At 45.9% G+C, this 22,615-nt stretch overlaps 1 protein-coding gene across 3 annotated transcripts; it reads right to left on the reverse strand.

Moving 5' to 3' along the window:
• Positions 1 to 507: 507 nt before the first annotated feature.
• Positions 508 to 19,480, reverse strand: TREM1 (triggering receptor expressed on myeloid cells 1). Of its 3 annotated transcripts, none has more exons than XM_011986673.1 (4): positions 19,342 to 19,480; positions 15,139 to 15,492; positions 13,715 to 13,907; positions 508 to 563 (listed from the first exon to the last, which is right to left on the reverse strand). In XM_011986673.1, the coding sequence occupies exons 1-4, from the start codon at positions 19,388 to 19,390 to the stop codon at positions 551 to 553; spliced, it is 609 nt and encodes a 202-aa protein (XP_011842063.1). In that variant the 5' UTR covers positions 19,391 to 19,480; the 3' UTR covers positions 508 to 550. The 3 variants fall into 3 exon arrangements, with proteins under 3 accessions (XP_011842063.1, XP_011842064.1, XP_011842062.1); XM_011986672.1 differs by lacking the exon at positions 508 to 563 and adding an exon at positions 8,699 to 8,955; XM_011986674.1 differs by lacking the exons at positions 508 to 563; positions 13,715 to 13,907 and adding an exon at positions 7,931 to 8,955 and having other exon boundaries at positions 19,342 to 19,446.
• Positions 19,481 to 22,615: the final 3,135 nt, after the last annotated feature.

The following is a 22,615-nucleotide window of genomic DNA, read 5'->3' on the forward strand; positions in this document are numbered from 1 at the left end:
TGCAAATAAACATGGAAAATACAAAATATAATTATTAAGAAGATGCCTATGAGGGAAGGGTAGAGTGGAGCTCAAGATGAAGGTAGTAAAGATTAAAATATATATATATATTAAACTAACAGTGGTAGTTCATGGCTATAATCTCAGCACTTTGAGAGGCCAAGGAGGGAAGATCACTTGAGCCCAGGAGTTCAAGACCAGCCTGGGTAACATAGCAAGACTCCATCTCTATACATAAAAATACACATTAAAAAACACATGAAACCAAATGAGTGGTAAAGTGTTTCCTTTGATGACTGTGGGCTGTGAAATAAGGAGTCTGTCAATTCAGTTTGGTTACATGAAGATCTTTTGTGGAAAAAAACAGCATGTTTGCATTTTTGTTTGTTTACAGTTGACCTTACCATCTTTCAGGACGTAGGTTTTCCTTTATAACATGAATGCAAGGATTGATTTCCAGCCTGGGAGAGGAACTGACTTATCCGAAAGTGCCCAGTGTGCAGTGGTGGGGGAGGATGGGATTCCACATCCGGCCTTCTGATGCCAAATGTCATGCTTTTTCCCTGCAAATTTAAGCGGGGGAAATGATTGGGTCAGGCAGCCCACACAGGAGACAGACAGGAACAATCTGTACGGGATGCTGCTTTTCTGGCTAGATTAGCCTCAAGTTTTCTCCACTTCCTGGAGAGAAGAAATATGAAGCTGCTATCAGAACAGCACTGCTTGTTTTATGGTTCAATGAAGATAATTATGTTTAAGTGTATCCTTATTAAACTTGATACAGTTCTCATTTAATAGTATGAGCTCAGTCTTTCTCAACCATTTCTCTTGTCTTTTTTAAGACTTAAGTTAAAGAACTGGGCAGAACTCCAATGATGGATTCAGACCACAAGGACTAAGCCATCCACTGGTGCCTGGACTGGGCCAACTTTGCTACATGTGAAATATAGGCCTTTATTTCCCTGAACTCAATAAAGATCCACAAACCCAAAAGGTTGGAGCCACTGAATGTCACAGAGGGGAAGCCCCACTGCCAGGGGTTTACTGAGGCCTAAAAAAGGGTGAGGTGCTTCCCCAAGGTCAGTAAGTGTGATCAAGGCAGAGAGGGATCAAGAATCCAGAATCTTCTATTGCCCTGTGATGGCTGCCCTTACCTTTGCAAAGGACTGAAGTTTTAGTATTTATGTAACAAAGAGACACTAAGACCAAATTACTAAAATGTTCCTGAGTCAGGAGCAGTGGGTGATGGAACCGCTTGACCAATTGCGTCATTAATTTGTAATCAGCCTGCCAGTGACCGGGTATGTTTCTCAAGAACTGGGAAATTATTGTATTCTATTATATGGGTTCAGTAGATTCCAACCATCCTGCCCATGGCTCTGTCCCTTTGCTTGGTCAACTGTTTATTTGCAGATGCTATGAAGTTCAACTTCAGCCCCAGCCTGTCCTGATATTCACATATTCAGATTAGCATATATTCAAATAGCAGAAGAGTAATGTCCTGTGCTAATGGAGGCCTCTCAAATTCACTAGCCTGAAAAGAGTTTTATAGAAAAACTTGAGGCAAAACCACTGAGCTCCACCATCCCAGTTCTACCTCCCCATGTAGGCAGGCAGGCTTGCTAACAAAGGAGGGGGAACTGGCAGTGTTTCCACCGATGAGAAGCAACTGAAGGTCACCAAAATGTCCTTCATTTTCCTCTCTAATAACTGTGCCTCATCTACTGCTATTGAAATCCCTGAGAAGAGGAACAGCTTTTCATTGGCCAAATGGGGCCCATTTCATTGAGTCACCAGGCAATCAGATGGATCCCTGTAAGTCACAGCTGCACCACTTATCTGCAGAATGATATAGTGAATAACTTAACCTCTTTGCGTCTTCTCTTCTGCAGTGAAGACAGCAGCACTTATTTCAGAGTAAAGAGATTAAAAAGGTACGTGCTTGGCTCATAGCACATGTTCAATTAACCAGTTTCTCTAGCAGCCCTCTGCCACAGAGTAAGATAATTTTTTATGTCACCTAGTCCAACATCCTTGTCTTACAGGTGAGAAAACGGAGGCCCAGAGAGAAGCTATTGACTTTCTCAAAAAAGTCACAAAGCAAGAGAATGGAAGACCCAGGTCCCCTGATCTGAGGCCTGGAACTTTTCCCATTGCTCTGTGCTGTCTCTCCAAACAGCCCCTCATGAATGGGCAAATGGGGTCCAGCTCATTGGCTGTGCCTAAGGAGACCCTTCGCTGACCTGGGCCCTGCAGCTGCTCACCTTTGCACCAATACCAGCCAAATCCGATAGTGCAGAACAAAGGGGTCCTGAGGAGACAGGTGGGTCATGCACTGATACAGCCTCAAGTCCTGCCTCCAGAGCCCTATCACCATGACCCTGATTATGGCTTCCGTGAGATAATCCTCCAGCAGGTGCCTCCTGGCCCAGGCCCAGTTTAGGTCTTTGTTTCTTATCTCCATGAGCACCAGAGTCTCTGGGGGAACCTGGCTCCACACCCACTGCCAGGCCTTCAGGCTGGAGGCATATTTCATGATGTAAGAACAGACCACGGTCAGAGTCTGTCCTTCTAGCAGGCACATTTGCTCCTCCATGTCACCTACAGCTTGGAATCCGGGAATGAAGAGTCAAGCACTTTGCTGAGCAAACATGATTTCTTCCCTCACCTCTGCATCCCCAGTCTCAGACCACAACACAGACACAGGACCACAGACGAAGAGTATTCCTAGCTCCTCCGTCAAGCATGTAGGAGTGATTAAGTATTTCTGTGATTATTTTTAAAAGGTTCTGCAATCATATATGTGTCTGTTTGCATATATACATTATATATTATATATATGATATATTTTATATATATGATATGATATTTTATATATATAATATTATATGTATGTATAATATGTCAGCAAGATTCCTACCTGTATGGAGCAAATGAGGCAAATATGTATCACGGTTGAAGTTTGAATCTAGATGATGAATTGACAGTAACTACTCTTTCTACATTTCGTAGACTGGAAAATGTTCATCATAAAAAGGTACAAAAGAACTTCACCAGATTTACCATCCATTTTCTATTCCACTTGTGGTGGCCCAGGCATGCCTTTTGCTTTCTGGTATACAGTTCTTTTGTCTTTGTCTTTGTTTTTTGAGACAGAGTCTTGCTCTGTCACACAGGCTGGAGTGCAGTGGTGCAGTCACTGCAGTCTTGACCTCCTGGGTTCAAGTGATCCTCCCATCTCAGCCCCCACCAAGTAGCTGGGACTACAGGCGTGTGCCACCATGCCCAGCTAACTTTTTGTTCTTTATAGAAACATGGATCTCACTATGTTTCCCAGCTTGGTCTCGAACTCCTGGGCTCAAGCCATCCTCTGACCTCAGTCTCCCAAAGTATTGGGATTATAGGTGTGAGCCATAGCACTTGGCCTCACACAGCTCTTTGTATTAGCTCCGGGTGTCCCCAAGACACATGCTTTTCCCACTCTTCTCTCTTCTCCCAAATGGAAGGGATATTCCCATTTGGTCCCAGAGGGGAGTCAACCTGAACAGTTGTAGCTGGCACTAGTCTCTCTCTTCTTCACCCTCAATGTCACAGATCACCCTACACCTGGTTCCATCATCATCATCTCCCATCATAAAATTTTTAAGCATGGCTGGGGCGGTGGCTCATGCCTGTAATCCCAGCACTTTGGAAGGCCGAGGCGAGACTATCCTGGCCAACATGGGGAAACCCTGTCTCTACTAAAAATACAAAAATTAGCTAGGTATGGTGGCACATGCCTGTAATCCCAGCTACTCAGGAGGCTGAGGCAGGAGAATCGCTTGAACCAGGGAGTCAGAGGTTGTGGTGAGCCGTGATCATGCCAGTGCACTCCAGCCTGGTGACAGAGTGAGATTCCATCTAAAAAAAAAAAAAAAAAAAAAATTTAAGCACTTATTAGGCCCTAAATACTGAGCCAAGGGCTTTCCATCCATCCACTGTTTAATTATTAAGACAACTCTCTGAAGTAGGTGCCACCTACAAATACATACCTGTGAGTCAGTTCCATTTACAAATGAGGAAACTGAGCCTAATAGAGGTTACAAACCTTACTCAAGGTCACATACGTAGAGTGTGGCTGAGATGGGATTTGTTGCCGCAGCCCTGTCTGATTCCAGAACTCTTATCCTCTTCTCCACACTCCCTTCGTTGTCTTGCTAGTGACTTCCACAGAAGTTTTGTTTTCATGTTACTACCTGTCTTTTTGCTGTTATTTACCTTATGCTCTACTAATGCCTCCTCTGCACAGTGAGTGCATGCTTTTTTAAAGGGAAACTTTGCCTTGCTTTTCTTTACATCTCCCAGGATATCAGCACAGTGCTGGGGAATTGCTTGGCTGGATCCACCTAATTCTCTCAACTTCAAGATGCAGTAGAGGAACCTCCAGCATCTATTTCATCTCCCAGTCCCTCCTGAGTCAGGGTGGACTAGCACAGTCTGCATGCATTGCCTTCCTTTCCCTTTCCCATCTGTACCACATTACCTGACCCCATTCCAGTCCATCCCAAAGATATGAAAGGAAACTCCCACTAGTGGGCACTTCTGCTGGGCTGTCTACATCCCTCTCCCTGGTGCCCTCTTGCCCAGCCTGCTTACCCACTCTCCTTACCTGCACCAGCAGCAGCAGGAGCAGCAGCAGGAGCCACCAGGGCCACCCCCCGAGCCCTGCCCCCTCCACTCTATCTGCCACCTAGATGTGTTGTCTGCCGGCTGGCCCAGGGCCTCTTCTACTTGCTACAGGATGTTGCCCCACATACATGGTCACCATCTCCCCACGAGGCTGGGCAGTTACTTTACAGTTGAGAAACCTTGGAGGAAATGTGACTGGGGGAACAGCTCAGGAAAATGCAGAAGAGAGGCAGGCTAACCACCCTTGTGACAGCTTCCTTCCTGCCATCATGATGTCACAGTCCTGATAGGAACACTCAGTTGCTTCCCTTTTTGCACCATGGTGAGTCTAGACCCACCCACCCGAGGTCCCCACTGCGTCACTCACCCCCTCAGGCCACCAACCTCCTCATCACTGACCACTGACCCCTATAACCCACAAGCCTGCACCCCAGTCTGCCTGTGAAATGGTACTGTGCAAACAAATACTGTTCACCCCGCAAGGCTGGGTTCAAGCCTTTCTGCTGAAGCCGCCCTCTTTAATATCAGCCTGCCCCATGGTTCCCAAGCACAGGCACGTGGCTTTACTCAGGAAGTGTAGCACACGTACACACCCAGGCTCCACCCCCAGACATTCTGACTTGGCAGATCTGCGAAGGGGCCCAGGCATCTGTATTTTAACAACAGCTTAGGTGGTTCTGAGGCAAAGAGTCCAAGCTGACCAGGTCTGCAAGAGCTGTGTATAGGTAAGATGGGCCCTGCAGCATGTCTCGGGGGCTCAGGGTCTTTGCCTGAGTACCAGGTATGGGCTTCCCTGAGCTACCCTGTCCAGGCACAGGCATGGAGACCACAGTCATAACAGTAATAGCAGTAACCACCATGGATTGAAGTCCTACTGTGTGCCAGGTGCTTTACTCAGGCATCTCCTTGGATCCTGTCAACATTGGGAGCTGGTATAATGGAGGCGTGTCATCTTGTGACTCTCCAGCGCCAAACACCTTTTTCTTTTGGGGGTACAGACTCCAATGTGTGAGTTTCACACAGATGCAGAGCCCTGCTTCCCCTTCTATTGAGGACGGAAGCAGCTATTCCTCCCACCCTTCTCCCGGCAGCTATGCTGCAGGCACGTGACTTGACCCAAGCCTGGCCACATGCATGATTCTGCCCAGGACCCCAGATCTGCAGATGAGACACAAATGCAGAGCCAGTTGGAGATGACTTACTCAGAGGCAATTTTAGGATTCAGAGTCTAGGAATAGCATGGTGGCCTCCAGTGTCCGGGGCAGTGGCATTGATGGCAACATGGCCAGACTGTCTCGTGTGGCCTCTGCTGTCCATTCTCTCTTGGCTTCTGCCCATTTTCCAAACCCAATCCCCCAGCCTCTCATCAACTCTGAGTTACTGATATCCCTCTAGAATTCCCTTGCTGTTTTAGATAGCCAGAGTTGGATTCTGTTGTTAGCGTCCAGAATCATCACTGGCATGGTTAGGCACCATCATGCCCATTAAGGCAAGGAGGAATATTGAGGCTCAGAAGGTTAACTGAGTCACCCAGGATCAGACACCCTGCAAGGATGCAGAGCAGGGATTCAAACCCAGATATTGTTTTCCTCCAAGGTCTGTGTCATTAACCACACAACACTATTGTATCAGTCAAGGTAACAGCAAGACACCGGTGGCTCATTGAAACTGGGTAATTGAAGAGTATTTAATAAACATGTGCATAGAATTTAGGGAATGCAGTAAGGGGTGCTTCAGTATGCTGAGGCTGGCAACAGTGGTGGGCCGTTCCCACCACTGGGCCTACAGAGGAGAAGATGGAGCAGGTGGCTGGACTCAGAGATGGGAACTGTTTGGTGAGGGGCTTGAAGGAGCCTTCAGAGAGGAAGGCAGCCACTCCTGCCACCACCTCCCAGGGAGAGAGCCCTGAGGACAGAAACCCTGATCTGACTCTCTCCCCACCCTTGGCTCTCCTTTCATGTTTCCCATTGGTTCAACCAGCCAGAAACTGGCAGCCAAGGAGCCTGCTGGTTTAGCCACATTGGTCAGGTTCCCAGGCAGGATGGGGAGGATGGAGCGTGGCGTGGCCTGTAAGTGCAAATGGGAGAGTATCCAGTATGGCCATTTGTCTTCCAATTTAATGCATATAGTATTTCAGGCACGTTTGATATGTTGGACTTAAATAACACTTGATCTATAATAAGTTAAGCACACAGGCATGCACTGGACCGTGCACTGGGTTACATCTGGATGAATCTCTAGGAATGTGTCATGGGCTTTCGTAAGGATTGTAATGACTTCTTGGAAACAAGCTTGAGATTCACTAAGAGGGAGCTGTATACTAGGATACAGAAGGTCTGCAGGGGCCCTGGACTCTAAGCATTTGCTTTATGCTCCAGGAGAATCTGATGCAGGTGGTCTAAAGACCTCTGAGAAACACTGCCCTCGTGTGTTCCGCCTCTCCTGGAGTGCATTTAATGATAATACTCCCTTGCCCTGGCACTTTGTCAACCTCATAAACAGGAGCAACAATGGGATTGCTAAAGTGCAGGTTCCAGACCAGCAAGCTCAGCATACAAACACTGCATCCTGCACAGTCACTGCCTCTGAGCTGCTTGATTCTTTTAGGTAAGAAAATAAATGCAGAGATTAACAGCTTCCGGATCTAGTGCCTCTGCAAAGATTGTCACCAGAGCATCAGGATGAAATAAATGCCCCCCACACATCTTCTAATGGGCCCAAAATTGGGGTTCAGAAATCATCTCTCTAGGGTCATTACCGTTACCTGGGCAGGTTCTGACAGAGCAGCGTTCAGAGGAATGGGGAAGTCCCTATGTGATGGGGCAGGCTGGGAGCTGGACCTCCACGTGCAGAGAATTGTTTCCACAGGAGTGGAGCTCATTGTGAAAATACATTTACCTGACATGAGACACACTGTATGTGTAGAAAAGTGTGATTGCTCTTGGGAATTGAGGATAATATCTGCCCTGGACATCACTAAATTGGGCTGGAAGGACCCACCATCCTTTCCCCATCCATGAGGCCCGTTTCCCTTAAAGGGAATCTCGAACGGTGGGAAATAACAAAATCCTGATTGAAATCTGTGGGAGATTGCAAGAAAATCTCCCACAGAGATTTTCTCCGTGGTGGCCTGAACACCTGCCTACTTCACAGAGGAGGGCACTGGAGAGAGCATGGAAACTGAAGCAGGTGCTCCAGGAGCAGACTGAGAGAGGAGGAGGAGGGCAGAGTGGGGAACTAGACGAGCACATGGGGACAGCCTCCAGAAGCTTCCCCGGTGGAGAGAGCTTTTACCCCACCATCCCTGCCCCTTGTGTGATACAGGAAAGAGGCGTTTAGACACAGGCAGAACTCCTGGTCATTCTATTCCATATGGCTTTGGGGTCCTTCAGGTAAGGAGCTCTTCAGTTTTCACTCCTGCCAGTGGGCGGTGACTTACTCATGTGGCCTCGTTCCAGTCACATACATTTCTGCCTTCATGGGGCTATTTTCAGGCTCCAGCGATAAATGCACACAAGATGTCTGACACTGTCCATTGATGCTCTCCTATGGATCCCATCTCAGCCTGCCAGTATTTCCTCAGGACAAGATACTCAGTTTAACTCTTTTCTCTGAGAAGGATGCACTTCCTCACCATGATGTCTTATTTCTCCACGCTCCACAATCTTCAACACCCTTTTCTGGGAGTGTTGGAAAGAACCACATATAAGCATGAAACCCAAGTGTCTGATGCTAGAAAGAGGAAGTCCCAGCATAGGGCGAGCAGGATGCTTCTGTAGTGGGAGCTCTGTCCAGGTCAGGCCAAAATTGTATGGTCCAGGGCAAAACTGAGCAGAAGTATCAGGTGTGCCTTCTGCACGTCACAGCCCCCACAAGAGAATTACAGTGAAAAACATTGACCTGTCTGTACTTCATGCAAACCCCAAGTGGCTGGTGGAATGAAGGACCAGGCATGTTTGGGGCTGTAACTTCTTTTCTGAGGCGGAAATGCCCACCCAAGGTTATTAGAGAAATGAGGGCAGTGAGCAGGAAGGTGAGACGCTGACTTTAGAAGTACCCTGTGATTACAGATTTAATTCATGTTATTAACTCCCCGCCTTTTACCTCCTCCCTCCTCCCTTGGCACAACTGCCAGATGGATATGGCTGGAAGTCAGAGGACGTTCTCGTGGGTTTGTGGGTCTAGGGTCCAAATGACCTCAGCGTGACAGCAAACAGGACAGAGAAGACCAGGCTCTTACTCAGGAATCCACCAGCCACGATAATGACAATATTGAACACAGGAACCCTGCGGGAGAGAGGAGACTGAACGCTACTGCTGGCAAAGGCTCCCCCACATGCACGTGTTCCCTCTAGAAAATGCCTTCATGTCCCACTCCCCTCTGCTTAGGTCCATGCTGCACCTTTCCCACACTGCCTGACCCTGTGCTTTTCGGTCTGTCTCACTGCCAAAAACTACTGATTAGAAATAATTCAGTGGAGAGTATAGGTCCCTGTCCAGGAGAGGCACTGTTGGGAGACTGTCAGGCTGATCAGCCCATCCTCCTCCTTGTGATGTGGTAGGGAGAGGGAACCCCAGCTAGGAAACCCGCTCTCTAGTCTCAGCACCATCCCCTGCCTACTGGGATAGTCATCTCACCTCTTTAGCTCAGTTTCCTCACCTATAAACCGAGAAGAATCCAACCCTAGTGAAAATCTCATCATGAATTTTATAGATTTTGGTGAAATTATTTTAAGGGTTCTGGGTAAACATCAATAGGTATCATAATAAAAAGATGCAAAGGAGTGAGGGCACTTGACCAGTTCCATCAGCAGACATGCAAGCAGATGAGAGCACAAGGATGTGGCATGGTAAGAAACAGGGACAGACAGATGGCAATGGAACAAAAAGGCCAGATGCAGAGCCAGTGCCATGTGGGAACGTAACGTCTAAGGAAATCAGAGGTCCAGTGGATAAGCCGGATATGGTAGCATGCACCCATGGTCCCAGCTACTTGGAGAGGCAGGAGGATCATTTAGTAAATAGTCTTGCAGTATCTGGACAGCAACATGATAATGGAGTAGCCTTTTCTACAGTTTACAGCATGTGGCAGAATAAATCTTCTCCCTGGATTAAACATTTAAATAAAATTAAAAAACAATCCAAGAAAAGTCACCAGGAAATAGAATAAGACACATTAAGGAATAAAGCAAAGCAACTGATTTAAAATCAACACATCCACGTATACAAAACTTAAAACCACATGCACAAACTAGCAAAGAGGAAAACAGCATAAAGGAGCTAAAAAGCAGAAAACTGCCTATTTGCCCGAAATCCACCCCCAGTCAAGGGCCCTGACTTGTAGCACAGGGGACTACATTCTCAAGGCTGCCTGGTCAAGTTCAGCAACTGGTAGCGGACAGGAGGCAGAGACGGGGGCAGGGATGGGGCAGAGAGACAGGCAGCAAGGCACAGGGAGCCAGCATCTCTCTCACCCCTCACATGATTGTGGCCCACTCAGCATCCTCAGCATCTGCCCTGACTCAGGTGCTGCAACCTGAATGTCCTGGCTTCTGGGCCCTGCTCACTGCACCTCCTCTCCAAGTCCCTCCTGTGAGTGCTCTGCCTTATCCACTCTGAGTGCTGTACCATTTTCCTAGGCTGAACTCGCGGGGCATGTCCACTCCCAACAGGCCACCACCTGCATTTCTTTCGAGGCTGCACACAAGCTACTAACCCCCTGAAGGCCCAGGAATTCATGTGTTTGGCCTTGGTTAGAGCTGCCCTTGCTCAGTTACTGCCCCTTACAGGGACAACTCCAAATGTGACTCAGGAGTCCCCAGAGCTCCTTTACAAGACTGAGCCAGAGTTATCCTGTGAGATACTCCTTGGTTATGACAACCGTGCTTGCCTTCCTTCCCTTCCTGGTCCCACTTCCTCAATGGCTTTGCCAGAAATCACTTCCTAAAACATTTTTTTTTTTGTCATTTTTTTTTTAGAGAGAGAGAGCAGGATCTTGCTCTGTTGCCCAGGCTGGAGTACAATGGCTTGATCACAGCTCACTGAAACCTCGATCTTCCAGGCTCAAGTGATCCTCCTGCCTCAGCCTCCCAAGTAGCTGGGACCATGGGTGCATGCCACCATGCCCTGCCAATTTTTTCATTTTTGTGTAAAGACAGGGTCTTGCTAAGTTGCCCAGGCTAATCTCAAATTCCTGGGCTCAAGTGATGCTCCCACCTCAGCCTCCCAAAGTCCTGGGATTATAAATGTGAGCCACGATGCCTAGTCCTAAAACATTTTAACAAGACTTTATGGCTTGCTTCTGGGGAATCTACCTAGAGATAAGGTGATAGTGGCTACATCTGCAGTGCCTCTCTATCCCCAAATTAGTGTCTCAGCTCTTCCATCACCTGGGCAAACAATTCCCTGCATTAAATTCCTTCTTTTCCTGGCTAGATGTGGTGGTTCACACTTGTAATCCCAGCACTTTGGGAGGCCGAGGTGGGAGGATCACTTGATCCCAAGAATTCGAGATCAGCCTGGGTAACACAGGGAGATCCCCATCTCTACAAAAACAATAAAAAGTATTAGCTGTCCTGATGGTATGCATCTGTGGTCCCAGCTACTTGGGAGGCAAAGGTGGGAGGAGGTTGAGGCTACAGTGAGCCATGATTGCGCCACTCCACTCCAGCCTGGTTGACAGAGTGAGACCCTGTCTCAAACAAAAAAAAAGAATGAAGGGAAGGGAAGGGGAGGGGAGGGGAGGGGAGGGGAGGGAAGGGAAGGTAAAGGAAAGGAAGGGAAAGAAAAAAAAGCTTCTTCTTTTCAAACAGCTAGAGTGGATTCCAGACTGGACTTTTGCTGAAAGGATAGTTCATATTAGACGATAAAGTTAACAGGTAAAAGAGAGATGCAGTCTCTAGTAGCGAGGCAGGAGAATAGGGTCTGGAGAGAGAAACATAAGGCCAATTCATGCTGAATCAAGGAGCAACACCAAGGTCTGGGATCAAGGAATCTAGAACAGATTCGTGCTGATTTCCCAAAACTGGATCAAAAGGAAAACTCCTGGTGCTGGGGTCAGGGAACCTAAGGCCAATTAACACAAATTTTCTAAAGCTAAACCAAAAGGAAAAACCCCATCTCCCCATTCCCCAGCAGCAAAGGATCAAAGGCTACTCTCCCCACAGCCTTCCCCCTTCCACCACGTCTCAGATGGAAAGGGAGAGTGCCTTGGATTGGTCATGTGCCAATCACAAACGACCATCTCTTTATCCGCAGAGGGCGCCAATTCACCTCAGCCTTTAGGTAGCCACAAACCAAATGCTTTATACAGATAATGGTAACTGAGAGGAACCTCACGTGGAGTACTTAAAACCCAGAAAACTTTGTAACCTGGCCCTTGAGCCGCTTGCTCGGGGCCACTTCTATCCTGGGGAGCACTTTCTCGCTTAAATTCCTGCTTTCACTGCTTCATTCCTTTGTTACTCTGTGCATCTTGTCCAATTCTTTGTTTAAAAGGCTCAGAACCTGGACAGCTTACACTTAAGGCCCTCCTTCCCGTAAAAGTAGGAATATGGGCAAAGGTCACGTACTCTTCACTTACATATTGCAAAATGAAAGTAGAGAAAAAAGAATTGACTCCTAGTGGATCGTTCGTTTGATTTATTCCACAAAGGTTTAATGAACACTCTGTTCCCCAAACAATGTAATGGAAAAAAAGGCACTGCTACTACCCATATGGAGGTGGAGTCTACACTCATAGAGAAATTAGGGCAGGCACCAGTTCACATTCATTTTAGCAGGAATGTGATTTAACTCACACTATTTAATGATTTAAAAGACTAAATCCATGTCTGTAAGCCTGCAGTGACACTGCTTTATTTATGCATAATGAATCACACTGCAAATTGTTTCCAATCTTTTGGAAGACCATTGGTAGATGCTATTTGTATACAAAATGATATCAGTGTTTAAATTATCTCTTGGAAATTTCATTTGAGTTAATTATTTAAAAGAAGAAAAATACATCTGCAAGAAAATGTTTATCTCAGAGTTATCAACACTATATCAATGTCTAAGAACAGGCCAATGATTATGTAAGTTATGGCTTTCACAATTGATAGAAAAATATGCACTTATTGAAATTATATTTATGGAATTTAGGTAGCAGCATCAAAGAATAATTTCAGCACGGAAAAGAAAAAAAACAGGTATAATTAGACCTACTGCCATATTAAAATATGTATAAACATAAATAAAGACTAGAAGAGAATATGAGAAAAAAGCCATGTTAGACTAGTGGTAATGTGAAAGAATATTTCCTCCCTGATATTTCAATATTTAATGATAAACACATTCTAATATAAATCAACATGTAATAACTGTAAAGAAGAGTGAAATTGCTAAGTTAGTGGTTCTTAAGTTTGCCTACACATTAGAAGTCTCCTAAAGATCTTATTAAAAATACTGAGATGGACCTCATCTGCAAAAATTCTAATTCTATTGATCTATAATTGGACACCTGCAACAATATTATTTAAAAAACAATAAGGCAAAAACCAATACTGCATTTAGCCCCAGCGCCAGCTCCTGCTGAGAGCTGTTAGGTGGACAATGTCTTCCAGCTCTGGGTTTCTAGCATGCCTACTGAACTGTCAAGGAAGCTAAAGCCAGAGAGGGTTCCTGACTCACCCAGAGTCACAGTTAGTCAGGCCGACACTAGATCCAGGGTCCCTCACTCAGAGTGCTTTCCCACTACCCATCAGACCCCTGGGGTTGGATGAGCTCCATTGGAATTTGGGGAAGATGCCATTTCCTTCTCCTTAATACTCAGGTTGCAAGGAAACAAAGAAGGTGAACTGGGGAGAAGGACAGCCTGGCTGAGAGCCTCCCCTATTCTCCATCACCACTTCCTTCTTCCCCTGGACATTTCTACCCAGACTAACGTGACTCAAGTCTGCTCCTGCCCCACCCTCCCCTTTCCCTCACTTTCACATCCTCTCAGCACACGGACTGGGGAAAAAGGGCTCAGTGTCCAAACCAGAGGCCCAGGGCCTGAAAACCATACCTGATGATATCTGTCACATTTGTAAGGTTGATTTCAGAGCCAGGAGTGGAGACAACGACAGTTGACTCGGGTGGAGCTTGGGTCACGGTTCTGGGGCTGGTATAGCGTGGGCCCAAGGCCTTAGCAGTGGTAGGAGGAATCCTATACACATTCTGGGTAGAATTCTCACTGGAACCAGGGGTACCTGAAGAACCTGCAAGAAGACACATTGGATGGATGGGTGGACAGATGAATGATGAAGGGGTGGATGGGTGGGTGAATGGATGTATGGATGAAAAGGTGGATGAGTTGATGGACGGGTAGGTGGTATGGTAAATGAAGCTGAGGAGGGAAATAAGCATGGCCCAAATGCAAAGTTTTCTTTTGCTAAAACCAAAGAAATACTGTGGAGTCAACCTGAGTCAGAGATTGAAAAAAGGAAAGAAGAAAAAAAGGGCAGGAAGTGAGGGAGAGCAGTAAGAGAGAAGAAGAAAGGAATTTTTTGCCATTCGTATTGTTGGAAATGCACTTGCCTTCTGTTCTTCACCAGTTCATGTGCCCCCACCTTCTCCAAGAATAATTCCAGGCTTACTTGATTCACTCTGCCTTTCATTCACCTGGCTGATGGCATATTGCTTTAAAAGTTATCTTTTATTAATATATTATGTATGCACCTTGTCTTCCTCAGGCTTAGAATTCCCCAGGTTCTGGGAACTTGAACCTGCCTCCCTTTCCTCTGTCTTCTATAATTCATTCCTTAATGTAACATCTACTGAGAGCCTACTTTGTGTCAGAAACTACATTATTTGCTAAGGGTGCAGAACCCAGGAAGGCACAGGTGCTTCCCGCAAGCAGTTCTGAAATTAATAGGGGACAGGTAAGTAAACCGGCCTCTCCTATCCAGTGAGATAGAGTTGTGTATGAGCTCTGGAGACTTGCTCCCCGAAAATGGGAGCCATGGACTATCAGCACTGGCATCACCTGGGAGATCAATAGAGATGCAGACTCTTGGGTCCCACCCTGTACCTATTCAGCTGGAGTCTGCATTGGAAATAAGATCTCCAGGTGGTCTGTGCCCACAGAAAGATCTGAGAGGGGCTGCTTCAGAGGTACACAGGCATGCCACCAAATGCATCCTTGGGAGGGGGAGTCAGGACATGACTTCTAAGTGGAGAACAAAGAATGGGACTAAATTATCCCAAATCTACCACTCACCTTAATTGTACCCCAATTCCTACCACAGCACCCCAAATTAGGCTCTGCTATCCAAGGAGAATCTCATACATGGAAGGTTCTACTTACTATTGGACCTCAGATGAGAGACAAGGAGCTTCTGGGAGGAAGACAGCCTGCTAGGAATCCTGAACCCCAGCTCTGCTGATGCTGCCACCACCGTCCCTTTCCTCACCTGGCCTTCCTGTCCCCACCAATCCCAGGCCACTCACCCTTGGTCACCACCAAGCGGATGGGATTAAACAGCATGTGAGATTCCTTGGGAGGCTGGTAGATCACACACTGATACAGTCCAGAGTCTTCCACTTGAAGGTTGGTCATTCGGACCTGCAGTAAACCATGATCAGGGTAGTCTTCTAGTGTGATCCTCCCAACTTGGACTGGATGGGAATTCTCTGAAGGCCTCTCTGTTTTTGCCAGGATCTTGGGCATCTTTCCCTCCATTTTCTGCCAAGCTTTCCTGCTGTTGGCATACTTCTGTAGTGCGTAGTCACATTTTACCTCCAGGGTCTGCCCCTCTTTGTATTCATACTTTTCCTCAGTTAATTCAGTTGCAGCTCGGAGTTCTATAAGCAGGGAAAGAGAATTGGGTTCTGTGAGGAATTATTTTTCTCTCTCTGGGTGGGGAAAAAGGAGAGGAGCCCCCTGTTTTTCTTGTCCAAACACCCATATTTCAGACAAGGTTCTTGAGGCCTCCAGAGAAAATACAACTTGCCCTGCAAGCCAGCACTAGACCTCAGCTCTTTCCACTGTGAGTAGGTTTTTTACTATAAGAGTGAGACTTCATATGGTGCATGAGGATCAAATTTCATAAATGATCACAGGAAGACTGACTTTGAGAGGAAGAAACTGCCCAACTGGAGACAGAACATGGGACATTGTGCTAAGACCACAAGTGGCTGCAGCGTGGTGGGAGGGAACAATTACAAGGGTGTACGACATAAAAAGTGAATGCAAAGACACAGTGCTAGAAGAGAGTGGCTCCAAGGACAGCTTGAGGAACTTCACCTAAGTCAGGGCAAGGACATCAGTTCAAAAGACCTTTGGACAAACAGTGAGGAAGCCGTCTGGAGGGCATGATGGGCATGGATATCTGACTGCCTGGCACTCCTTTCTCCTTTTGGGTAGCAGAGCACCCCTTTCCAAGGGAACGATCCTGTGTGGCTCTACTGTTGGGGCTGCCCACATTCTCAAGGATGGGCACAGGACACAGGCTTTGCCAATCCAAGTACCCCATCTTGGGGTCAGGTGCGGTAGCTCACGCTTGTAATCCCACACTTTGGGAGGATGAGGAGGTCAGATCACCTGAGGTCAGGAGTTTGAGACCAGCCTGGCCAACATGGTGAAACCCCGCCTCTACTAAAAATACAAAAAATTAGCCAGGCATGCTGGTGCACACCTGTAGTCCCAGATATATGGGAGGCTGAGGTGGGAGAATCACTTGAACCCAGGAGGAGGAGGTTACAGTGAGCCGAGATCACAACACTGCACTCCAGCCTGGGCCTTGCCAGGCTGATTGGTTTAGGAAGGAGCACATGGCTGAGCTGGACCAATCAGAATCCTCCCTGAGACTGCTGTAGCCATTAAGAGAAATGCTTCTTGCTAGGATTCACAGGTCAGTGAGATGTGAAACTTTATTATGTGAAACTTTCTTCCATGTGGGAATAGGCTGCCTGAGAATGGCTAAACAGGCAGAAAGTGAGTGAGAGGAAGGGAGAGAGGGGAGAGTGGAGGGAAGAGAGAGAAAGAGAGAAAAAAAAAAAAACAACCCATGTTATCTGAGTCATGGACTCAGCTGTGCTCCAGAGGAGCACCCCTTGTACTTTCCAGTTACCTGAGCCAAGAAATGTCCCCTCCTATTTTTGATGTCACGGAGTCACAGCAGTGGTTCTCCACTGGGGAGCAATTTTTGCTCCCTGCCACAACTCTCCCTGAAACCCTGGACAATATCTAGACATTTTTGGTTGTTATAACCAGGGAGAGAGGTGGGTGCTACTAACATCTAGTGGATACTACATCTAAGCATCCTACAGTGCACAGGACAGCCCCCACGACAAAGAATCATCCCACCCCAAATGTCAATAGTGCCAGGTTTGAGAACCCCTGGGTTACAGTGACAATGGTTTCCACCACATTCTTGGAGGCTGAACCGGGTTAACCATCTAGAATTGGGAATGCTCATCTGGCCTTGTCCAAGGGAGCCTTGCTGATGGGAGGCCAAGCAGAGCAGAAGTTAGAAGACCAAGGTCCGTGTTTCAGCTGGACACCCGGGGCTCTCTAAGTTGCTGAGAAACTGTAGCTTACGCACTCAGGCCTAGGGTACCTTCCCCCATGGAGCACCAAATAACAGGCTGGACAGTGCTGCTGGGTTTACTGTGAGAGTCAAGGTAACACTAGTACTGCTGTTATTAATACCACACACTTAGGTCCTTGCAAACCTGGTGAAAAATGACAAGCACTGCCCCTTTCACGGAGCCCCCTGGCACGCCCATCCCAGGATAGGCCAACAGATCTGCCTGACCTTAGGAAGACTCCACTCAGGGACTCACAAGGATTTTAAAGGTGAAACCAGTCTTGAAAGCCAGTTCTTCTGGGAGCAGACTCCAGTTTCTAAGGAAACCTTGCAAACAGGCCTCCTGGGCAACTCCCACAAACTCCGGTCAGGAGTGCCCCTCCAAGAGGCAGCTGAGCAGAGGCTGAGTGTTGTCTGAAACCAAGCCTGGTTCCCTCATTTGTTCACTCACTCATCAGACTGTGGCTGAGAGACTTCTCTATCACAGGCACTGTGCTGGGCTCCTTGGAAGACACACAGACTCCATCCTCAAGTTGTAACCACTGAAGCCCTAACCTCTGAAGTTAATGTTACAGATAAATCTCCTTTATTTGCCAGCTCCCCAGGGAAGGTGGGAGCTACAGGTGACTGAGTTTGCAAACTTGCCTGTCTCTCACAGAAGGAAGGAGACAGTAAGAAACGAAGGCTGCTGAGCTGTCTGTGCAGCATTGCAAGAAGGGAATTCCTTTGAATATGTTAATTAAAAGGATAGCAAATACTACCTATTAAGTATTATGTGCTAAGGGTTTTCAAAGACTATCTTATTTAATCTTTGTAATGTAAAAAGTTGACACCATTATTCTCCCCATTTTATAGATAAGGAAACTGAGGCACAGAGAGATTAAGTGATTTGCCCAAAGTCTCACCATAGTTAAGTGCTAGAGCCAGGATTCAAACCCAAGGACTCTGGTTCCATCTAAAGCACTGAGCTGCATGGCCCAACACAGTCTGATGGGGATTAGAGCAGTCCTGGCCCAAGCGTAAATAAGCATCCAGTTGCAAGGAGCATTCAGGTTAACCCCTAACCTATCCCCACAGGGCACAATGAAATATATACCACTGGTTTTCTCTCACACAAGTACATAACCTTCAGCCCTCTGCTGTCTCCCAGTTCTCCTTCAGAAAAACATGAATGAAACACGAGGAAATACACTTGTCCATGAGGACCTAACTCCCTTCTGCCCATCTAGATTATCACCCCAGCTCCAAGAAGCCCCAGAGCAACGTCTGAGCATGTGCTCTACAAGGCAGTTGTCCATGACTTTGCTCAAAGTAGAGGGCCCAAGAGAATACCTCTCCCTGATTTTTCATGCCTTCCTAAGGCAAGCCTCGTTTTTAACTCATATTGACACTTTCCTCCTGTTATTCATAAGGATTATGATAACATCATAATCCTTCCTCCTAAATATAAGGATTAGGAGGAGGAGTGAATAAAGCCTCACATGCTTCTGGTTTGGGTGCAGGTATGAGCTGTGCAGATCATAAGAGGAGACACATGCAAGAGCTGGGGCATGGGCCGGCTCTGCTGAGCCTCAGCAACCGTGCCCTCCAATCCCAGCGTGCCATGGAGAGCTGGGATGATCGCCCCCACCAAAATGAGCACCAGCCTCTTCTGGTCACATCTGTGTCCTCAGCAGTAGTATATTTGCTGGCCCATAGTAGACCCCTGGGAAATATTTGTTAAATCAATACTGCCTTTTGGGTTTAACGGACTGTCAACATCAAATGGAATATAACATCCAACATCATGATGGAATAGAAGAAAAAGATTTCAACATCAAATAAACTCATTGTAGATCATGCCATGATGAGATCTACTCTATCATTATTCCCATGCCAGACTTTGCCTGTCTCTGACAACGTCGACATGCACAGACATCTTGTTTCCCTGACTCTCTCCTTCTTTTACTTTTGTGGGCAGACACTGCACGTTCTCCCGATTCTGGGTAGAGCAGCACAGTCTGGCATAACTATTGGGTGGCTCTATCTTGGATGGTCCTGTGTTCTGAAGCTTCAACAGAAAAGGGCTCCCCGAGATCCTGGACCAAACGCCTTCCCTGCCCACTCCTCTTCCTTGTCTTACCTGAGACAAAGAGCATCCACAGCAGCCCCCAGAGCCGGGTCTTCCTCATCCCTCCTGTGCACCAACTCCAACTGCTGCTGAGGGCTCCCGGGACAGCTACAAGGCACCACAGTCACCTAGAGGCTCCGGAAAGTTGCACAACAGGATGTGAGGACATTCCTGGGAGGCACTGAGCCTGGGCTCTGTTTCATCACCAGTTGCTGTGACTCCTGACATCAACAAAAGAATCCAGAGACCAGGACTCACTTCTCAGTTAAGTTTCTTCGAACTCCAGTTTTCCTTTCTGTGGTAATAATGACAATTACCTTTCAATCTCACAAAATCTAAGGAAGAATGATACTTGAATGTAAATCAAAGTAAGGCATTAATATTAGGAAGGGGAACAGAGGGCCCTTTGCTCTCCAGAGGCCCCCTCTCCATTCACATCCAGTTTAGTGTAGTGAAGAGAGTCAGGCCCACATAGGGACAGGCGGCAACAATCGTATCTCATCTTCTCATCTTCAGGGTTTTTGTGAGAACATGTTTCTACATCCTGCCCTGCTTAGCCCCGCCGGTTCTCTTGGCTTCTGGTGACCTGGGGTGCACCTCCTCTTCATCACCAGGAGGGCCATACCCTGCATTTGTCCTCAGCATTGCCACAGACATGGCCTGGGAGCTCACAGGGGTGTAGGGACCCCAGAAACAATTTGAGGGGACACTGCCACCACCCAACAAGAACAGACTTAGATTTAAAAAGGAAACTTGGTTCAAGACACTGAAGAAAGAAGAAAAAATCCAGCAGGTTTTGTACTAGAAGCAAGAAAAGACAGATTTGACAGTGTGAAAATCAAATCAGTAATGGAGAGGATTCACTTCAGAAGTATTCCCAAATGTAAAATGAACAAAGACATTTAGAAGAGCTCAGAAATTTAAGCGAGGACAAATCATAGAACTCCAATCTACAAATTAGAGATCCCCTTAAAGCATAAAATGGAATGGTGGATCACAAGAAAGATTAAAAATTTTATCTTAAAAATATGCTTTCCAGGTCTGAGAAGAAATCTAAAATTGGAGGTTGAGAGTTCAACATGGGCAAGGAAAAAATTCATAAAGTGAGACCTAGAATAGGAAGTGTCTAGGTGAAAATTTTTAAATTTAAATAGAAAGACTCCTACTGTTAAACAAAAAAAGTAACTTGGTTTCTTCAAAGGAATCGAAATAATCAGGACTCAGATTTCTTCTCTGAGTAACAAATACCATGAGAGAGTGGGATGAGGTATACAGAATATTATGACCCTAATATTTTACACCCAAATTGATTGCTGCTAAAGCATAGGAACAACTAAAATGTACTATCATACCCGCAAATTAAAACAACAACCAAAAAAATTTTCAAGGTTAACTTTAATTTTTTTAATTAAAACTGTTCAATGTAGCAATTTATAAAATATAGAAAATAAGAAATAAACTTAAATCATGTTATTACACTTTATAGAGATCATTTGTAGTGGAGATTTTACTATGTTTATTTTTTGTTTCACAGATAATGTCGGAAAACAGACTTCAAACATGCTTGAACTGAAATCTGCTGGCCCCTCCTTTTGCTGTAGTCAAGCAGTCCCTAAAAAGGAAAAATAGACAGAAAGGTCTTAACATTTTCTGACTCAGAGAAGAGCCTGTGTGACTTCTGTGGCGATGAGTCAGATTCATACAGTTCATTTCAGTGAATAAATCCCTCTTCTTACAACAAAATTAATATTCCACACTTAAATAATAGCTATACATACTTTCTACATAATGTAGAAATACATACTTTGTACATTTTTGTGTCTTCATATACTTTGTGTGGAGGATTAAGTTCCTGGAAGATTAAGGGGGAGCTTTGAACTAAACAGTCCAAGAAGAATTTCTAATTAGACTTGAATATCACCGGAGGCTGATCGCTCCTTCACATTTTCCTAACTACAGACAGCACCTGCATTTAAATTAGAATGAAGTAGAATGAAGTCTTTCTCCACTTGTCTGATCTATTTGTGTACTTGAGGTCAACAGTGTAAATAGTCATGTGTCACTTAATGACAGATACATTCTGAGAAATGTGTGGTTAGGTGATTTTGTGTTGCGGGAACATCATAGAGTGCACTAGACTATTAACATTAGGAAGGGGAACAGAGGGCACTTTGCTCTCCAGAGGCCCCCTCTCCATTCACATCCAGTTTAAACAATTACCTTTCAACCTCACAAAATCTAAGGGAGAATGATACTTGAACATAAATTAAAGTAAAGCATGTTCCTAGGCTGCAAGCCTGCACAGTATGTTACAGTCCTCAATACTGTAGGCAATTGTAACACAATGGCAAGTATTTGTGTATCTAAACATAGAAGAGGCATAGTAGCAATACGGTATTATGACATTATAATCTTATGGGACCACCACCGTATATGCGGTCTGCCATGGACCAAAACGTCCTTGTGCAGTGCGTGGCAGCATTCTCTAATCCTTACCACTTTATTTTTCTGAGGAGTTTAATGACCCAACCAGTAACTTCTTCAGGCTGAATAGGCATGACGATATTCCTGCCTAACTATTAGGGTCTCTTTAAATTCTCAAGCTACTGCTCCCAACAAGATATTATTTCTTAAGGCTTGTCATAGAAGAGCATTGTGATTTGTGACCTATGGTTCCTGTTCATTTTACTAAGGCTAGGTCACATGTCCCATTTCCATGCTTGCTCATAGGGTGGCCTCTACCACCAGGAAGATTTAGTCTTTGGGTACCATGAACCTTTTTGTATTTGTCAAACTCTATCTTCAGAGCTATTATGAAATTAATACAGTTTCGAAATTGATACAATTAATGAAATAATACCAATATTATTCTGTTTTGTTTTGTCTTTAATAAGTCACTGCCCCAAGTCAGTAGGTCTCAATCTTCACTATGGGGTAAATTAGCAGTTTCTTCCTTAATAAAGATTGGTTAATCTAACCTAGCTAGAATATATGTGTAACATTTTTTAACAGTGAGATTGCATATACAATATCTTCTTTTCTGGCTCAGAGGAGGGGCCCACATGGAACTGGAACACAGATCTCTGAGGATAGTGTGACCCTGGTGCTGATGTCTCTGAGGACGCTCAATGAGACTACTTCTGAGAGTGGGGAAAACTGCAAACTGGAACCAGTCACTGTTGCCCGTGAAAAGCATCACTGAGGCTACTCACAATGGAAGGGGATGAAACAGGAATCAGTGAGCGTGTCCTGTCTTCCTCCTCCAGCCTCCCAGTCTCCCTCTAGT

Source organism: Mandrillus leucophaeus, unplaced genomic scaffold (genome assembly GCF_000951045.1).
Source record: "Mandrillus leucophaeus isolate KB7577 unplaced genomic scaffold, Mleu.le_1.0 Scaffold3, whole genome shotgun sequence".
Lineage (NCBI taxonomy): Eukaryota > Metazoa > Chordata > Mammalia > Primates > Cercopithecidae > Mandrillus > Mandrillus leucophaeus.